Source organism: Halichoerus grypus, chromosome 12 (genome assembly GCF_964656455.1).
Source record: "Halichoerus grypus chromosome 12, mHalGry1.hap1.1, whole genome shotgun sequence".
In the NCBI taxonomy this organism is placed as follows: Eukaryota; Metazoa; Chordata; class Mammalia; order Carnivora; family Phocidae; genus Halichoerus; species Halichoerus grypus.
This window is the reverse complement of record NC_135723.1, coordinates 23,624,512-23,631,529: the sequence shown is the minus strand read 5'-3', so window position 1 is coordinate 23,631,529 and position 7,018 is coordinate 23,624,512. Positions and strand designations below refer to the sequence as shown.

General features: G+C 37.2%; 1 protein-coding gene across 10 annotated transcripts in view; it reads left to right on the top strand.

The window, feature by feature from the left end:
- Nucleotides 1–7,018, top strand: part of MAGI2 (membrane associated guanylate kinase, WW and PDZ domain containing 2) — a 1,322,716-nt gene that overhangs the window by 872,915 nt on the left and 442,783 nt on the right. For all 10 annotated transcript variants that reach the window (XM_078060071.1, XM_078060067.1, XM_078060065.1 and 7 more), the window contains exon 5: nucleotides 6,066–6,276. In XM_078060071.1, the coding sequence (XP_077916197.1) occupies nucleotides 6,066–6,276 (211 nt within the window). The remainder of the gene's footprint in view (nucleotides 1–6,065; nucleotides 6,277–7,018) is intronic.

Below are 7,018 nucleotides of genomic sequence, written 5' to 3'. Positions count from 1 at the left end.
ATAATACATTTCTACCGTGTAAGCCATCCAGTTTGTGGTATTTGTTATGACAGCCCTAGCAAACTAATATGTACCATTTGGACCACATTCTCTTTGGCCCACTGCCCAGCCTAGTGCCTGACACTTAGTAGGGTCTCAACAAATATTTACTAAATTAATTAATACCACTGTCTTAGTAATAGAGGAAACACAATGCCAGTTCCTTCTCCAGCTGGGTGCTCAATGTTGGAATTCCTCAGACAGCTCCCTTAGATATCCTTATTTCCATGTGCTATATTCCCATCCTAGAAATTTGTATATAACTCTTTTGTGCCGTTGAGTATCACTTAATAAATCATTACGATAGTACTCTGTAGAGTTACCCAGAGTTGGGGGGAGACACTTCCTCTCTACCCACCATGTTGTCTTGCATGTCAAAGAAAATACTTAATTTGAACTCCACTGGCACCTTAACTTACTCTGCTCAGAAGAGGTGGAGTGACTTACCTGACTGATGCATCTTAAAGGATATCTGGGCCTGCTTAGCTCAACTCCTCTTTTCCTTCCTTTTGATGTTCTACATTCCTCTTCTGAGAATAGGTTCTGCCCCTGAGTGGGAAGCCTGCCCTGGTTCCATGCTGTCTGTGGGTACTTTGGCATGATTCTGGGTCTTACCAGAAGTCCTTGGCTCTCACCATAAACTGCATCCCTAGATTAGCCTTTACGAATAGTGAATGTGAGACTGTTTTGGTTGTCTATTTGCCTTACTCATTTTTTCCCTCTTATTTTGTTCAGGTAGAGAAAGCAGGTGATACTTATTACTTCCTATCAAGCCAGTTCACAATAGCCTGATAAAATTGTTTTTCTCTCCCCCATTAAGCTCTTGTCAAGTATCGTGCATATCGTAGCTATTAAATTCCTGTTTGCTAATGTAATGATTGATCCATTAAATAAGAATAAAGGAATGAATGAATGAATAAACAAATGTTAAACAAACTGAGAGAACTTGGCACCATAATCTGGGCACGTCATTATATAACTAAGACATCTCCAAAGACTCTAGACTTTAGTCAAAGAAAAAAGCGTATCTGTTCATAGCTAAGCTTCTTGAATGAATTCTCTGTCAGTATATTATATATTTTCTTTTCATTCATTCTTTAATCCATTCCAACCTGGCTTCCCCACCCACCATTCTACTATAACTACTACCATAACTGGTAGCTAATATCACCAGTGATCTTCATGTCCTTAATTTCAGTAGATTGTATGCCCTTATCTTGCTGGACAATTTAGAAGCTTTGGCCACAGGTAGTAAATGTTTCCTCCTCATTGCTCTTTGCTTGGTTTTAATGGCATGAGGATCGACTGATTTTCCTATTACTTCCCTGGCTGCTGTTTCCTAATCATTCTCTCACTGACCGTTAAATGTGGGAATTCCTCAGACAGCTGCTCTAGGGATCCTAGTTCCTACTTGCTGCACTGTCTCTCTAGGCAATTTCATTCACTCCTCTGGCTTCAATTATAATGCAGTCTAACTATATACTGTTGTCTCTCGAATTGATTCTCTCCAGCCAAGAACTCTCTGACATGACATCTCCATTGTGAGTTTGGCATGGAACTCTGTCTCAGTGTGCCCAAAACTATGCCCATACTCTCCCTGACCCCCCGCACAGTCCTGATCCTTCTCTCATATTTCCTATCTCAGTGTATGGCTTTGCCACCCACCAGGTTTACCATGATGTCTAAATATTTTTTCAATCCACTTCTTTCCATGCCCGTGCCACCATCATCTCTTGTCTAGAACACACAAATAACTTCCCACAGACCTCTAACTATCTACTCTTGCCATTCTCAAACCCCCAGAACAGGGGATCTTCATAGAGAATGAAAATCTAATTGTGTCATCTCCTTGATTAAGATACATCAATGCCCTCTCGTTGCTTTTAGGATACAGTCCCGAATTCTGAGCATGCCTTCTAAGGCCTTGCCTAATTTGGTCCTTATCTATTTTTTCTCCATTACCTTCCTCTGAAAAAAGTCTCTTGACTTCTTTTTCATGTTTCAGGTTGTAGTACATTGGGAAAAAAGGGCTTTCCTTGACTCTTTATATAAAATTAAGTGAATGCATATGCATTATATCCCAGCTTTCACTGGGAAAGCATTCATCACACTTAAACTTGTTTAAAGATTACACATCCTGACATATTTTGAGGTCTGCGAGAGCAGGGATCATGCCCGTCTTGTTCATTTTTCTGTTCTCAGTCCCTGACAACAATTGAGTGCTTAATAAATATTGATTAAATGAATATTGAATGATGAATATTTCAGAACATGACTTTGCATTTTAACTTTTCAAATGCAATGTGACATTTGGAAATACCTGAGAACAGTGTATTTTGTGCATTGGTAATTACTTGTAATAAGGTACAGCAATAAGAATCTAAAGGGAGCTATGGTACCTTTTTTTTGCTGCTTCTTTCCTACACATTTACAAAGGTCAATTCTGTATGAGGGATCAACTGGAAGACTACATCAATAAGGGGCCGTATTCTTTTAAAAAAAGTGTTCTTTGCCCTTAAAGGGCAAAACTATGAAAGCTTGTAATGTATTCTTGTGCTTCCTAATTCCTAAAGGTACCTTAATATGGCCCTCAGAGATTGATGCACATAGGGAAAACATTGATCTAAGCAATTGATTGAGACAAATTTGGCATTCTACTTTAACTCATTGTAAATTACTGTTATTAATTTTTAAAGTTATAAAAATAATAGGTAGCCAGTGAATGCAAAGATAACATAAAGAAAACTTCTCCCACCCCATTTAATTTACTATCCTTAAGGAATCAAAGTTGACAATCTATTGTACACCTTCCATCCTGTTTGCATGCTCATATATACAAAATTATATGTATATATCTAAGGGAACTCGGTGTTTGCTTATTTTTAAAAAATAGGATTAACAATATATGTTCTCTGCAACTTGGATTACTCTTTGAATAGTAATGATGAATGTCTTTTCCAACTCAATAGATACACACTTAATTCGCTGTTTTTAAACTGTAGCTTTCCATGGTAATGATAATCACAATTTTCTTAATCACATTCTCATTGATAGGCATTCAAACCATTTTCAGGACTTTCTTACTACAAATACTGCTATGCATATTGTTATATATGTATTCTTATACCACACTACCTTTATTTCTAGAGGATACAGTCTCAAAGTGGGATTACTGAGTCAAAGAATATGTGCATTTGTATATTTATATTTTTCATGTTAATAGCTATTGATTATGTTTCCAAATGATTGTACAATTTCATATTTTTAAGTTGGCTGTCCTATCCTCACACTGGCATCTGTCAGTAGGACTCTCGTTCCAGTTTCTGGGTTAAACTGTCTCTACTACACCTTCTGCTATGAGGAAGCCATAGTGACCCACTGCAGGTCTACTGGTTCTCTACTCTTAGTTACTTTCCAAGTCTCCCACTGGGGCATAGTTGGACTTTTAGATGACATCCATAGCACAAGGGAGTCTTGGAAGTGGTATTTGCCAATTTTTTTAAAGATTTTATTTTTTTTTTTATTTTAGATAGAGAGTGTGAGTAGGGGAGTGGGACAGAAGGAGAGGGAGATAATCTCAAGCAGACTCTATACTGAACGTGGAGCCCAACCCACGGCTCGATCTCACGACTGAGATCATGACCTGAGCTGAAACCAAGAGTTGGATGCTTAACTGACTGAGCCACCCAAGTGCCTCTTACTCACAGTCTATCTGTTCTGACCCTCCAGTGGAGATTTGAGGCTACTCTGCAGGAAACATTTCTCCCAAAGTTGTAAACTAAAGTAATTCATAGTTCTCCCTTCCTTTGGACTCCCTTCACCTTTTCTTTGGTTTCCCTTTTCTTACCACAACCACATCATACTCCAGACCAAAACCTAAAGATAGTGGTGCTGAATCCCTGAAAGAACCAGGCAGTGTCTTAAACCTGAACATTTCCCCTTTAAATTTCTCTCCAATCATACCATCTTACCTTGCAGGAACTTACTCTATATTATATCTTTCTTTTTATTTACCCCAAACATGTTTCTTTCTCTAGATGGCGCCCACTCTACTCTTTGACAACAAATATGACTCATGGTCTATAGTTAGTGGTAGAAAAGCGAAATGGGAAGAAAAAGAAATTCCAAGTAGTTCAGAGAGAGTATACATTAGAGGATATTTCAAAAATATCCCTATTATACAATTACATTACATCTACACCTTGACCAAAATACTTGCCCAATAATCTAATCCCATGAAAAGATAGCCTTTAAAATTATCTCATTTACCCACTCCCTGTTGTACCCCTATTAGACCTTTAAAATGTCTTTATTTCCCTGCCTTTTCTCCACCCTCTAGAACCTGAGCTTAACCAAGATATAGTTTAAAACCGATGCTGTTATTAGATTTTCCATATAATGTTTTCTTCTCTTTCAAGAATTTGTCTTTAACACGTATTATGCATTTCCAGAAATGTGATCATCCTCCATTGATATTTAGGTATATCATGCAGGATACTTCTTCTTAATTTTTATTTTCTCCTTTTCTCTTCCTATTTTGTTGTATCTGCTCTGATTCAATTGCTGTGAAATGGTTAGAGTAATTCCTCAAACGTTGTCCTCAAGTAGGATGCATGGGTAATATATACTCAGAACTTCTGTTGTTTAAAGTGACTTTCTTTTGCCCAGATAGAGGAATAATATTTTAGTAGAGTTAAGTTCTTGAGTTGCTGATGTAGCACATTGTTACAATCATGACTAAAAAGGCAAATCTCTATGTGATGTTACTGTTGAGTTAGAAAATAATCTACCTATCATGAAAAATGCTTACTCTATTCTTTCAAGACCTCTTTTTTTCCCCTCAAGTTACTACAGATGTTACTTTATTGTCTTCGAGCTTAGAGTATCACAGATGAAAGATCTCATGTTCTTCTGTTCCTCTTTTCTTTGCAAGTAATCATATTTCTTCAGTGCAGGAGCTTCTAGAGTTGCTTTTTAATATCGGAGTTTGGAAATTTTACTTAGATGTGTTTAGGAGTCTATATGCTTCATTAATCTGGTGTCAGATTCAGTGAACCATTTCAGTCTGCAAACTCAAGTGTTTCTTCATCTTAGGTAAATTTTCTTCTATTTTTTTTGGTTGTTGTTGTTGCTGTTGAGTTATTATTTCTTTTCTATGTGTTCCTTTCCTCACTCTGGAGCTCATGCTATTTACATGTTGGGACTCTTGGGTCTCTCCTCCAAGCCTGTTACCATTACTCTTAAGATATGTATCTTTTTTTAGGTTTTACTCTATTGTGTTAGTTTTCTATTGTTGCTATAACAAATTACCACAAATGTAATGGTTTAAACAATGCAAATTTACTGTCTTACATTTTTGTAGGTTAGAAGTCTGACATGGAACTAGCTGGGCTAAAATCAAAGTATCAACAGGACTGTGTTCCTTTCTAGAGGCTCTAGAAGAGAATCCATACCCTTGCCTTGCCAGCTTCTAGAGGCCACCCACATTTATTGGCTTGTGGTTGGTTGGTCCCCTTCTTCTATCTTCAAAGCCAGCAACATTGCATCTCTTTGGCCATTCGTTAGTGTCACATCTCTCTCTGACCCTCCTCTTCTGCCTTCCTATCACACTTTTAAAGACCCTTGTCATTACAGTGAGGGCCCCTGAATAATTGAAGAAATCTCCCAATCTCAAGGTCTTTAATTTGATCAGATCTGAAAATTCTCTTTCACCATGTAAGGTAACATTCACCTGTTCCAGGAAGTAGGACATGGACATCTTTAGGGAGTCATTATTCTGCCTGCCACACCTGTGTTGTGAAATGGTCCTCCAATTCAGTAATCATCAATAATTAGATGAAGGATAGACAAGAATTATGAGTGAAAGGGGAACTCAACTAGGCCTAGAGATGATTTTCAGAGCTGTTTGCAATCATGCTTTTCCTATTAGCCTTCATGGAGCTTATTCCCTGGTGCATCATACTCCACACTCATTGAGAAGTTCCTGTGGCTAGAGTGACTAACCACATGCTCTTGTTATATTGTAGAATCCAGTGAACATGAAGACAAGAGTGCAGGTGCCTCAGGGGAGACACCCTCCCAGCCTTATCCTGCACCAGTGTACAGTCAGCCTGAGGAGCTGAAGGAGCAGATGGATGATGCAAAACCAACTAAGCCTGAAGAGAATGAGGAGTCAGACCCATTGCCTGATAACTGGGAAATGGCCTATACAGAGAAGGGTGAAGTCTACTTCATTGAGTGAGTTTCACACATTTCTTTGCATATTGCTACAAAGATCATAACAGTATGTAAGTGATGTAGCACATAGAGATATGGTCAAAATAAAATACTGAGTTTTATCATTTCTGATATTAGCTTCCTTCTTTGTGAGAGAATAATGGACAGTGCCTTAATGCAATTAGATTACGCTATAGATTATAGCTATAAATCAAAGAATGAATTAAACAATTACACTGTAAAATTTGTTACACTCATGACTAAAAAGGCAAATCTCTATGTGATGTTACTGTTGAGTTAGAAAATAATCTACCTATCATGAAAAATGCTTACTCTATTCTTTCAAGACCTCTGTATTGTCCAAATGAGATAATACCATCTTTTAACTACGATTGCTGGAAGAATCTACCATCGTGTTCAATGATGCAGCCATTTAGAGCAAAATACTTACTTGTCACAAAAGACAACATTTTAAGTATTTCATGCAGAGGTCAGATGTCAATAAAATTATTTAGGTTTGCATTGTGTAACTATACATCGCACTCATTTTTATTAATTTCATTCTATTTTTTGCTTACCGTTTTTATGACTTGCCAAGGAAACTGAAATGCTAATCTTGAACTCCCTGGTGATACTCATTCTAATCTTTTCTTGCTTTTTGGACTTTTTTTCCAAAAAAAGAAATTTTAATATATTTTATTAACAATACTGTCTTTCCTTTCCTTTATCTTCTAGGAGTAGAACCACTTTTTTTTTTAAACAA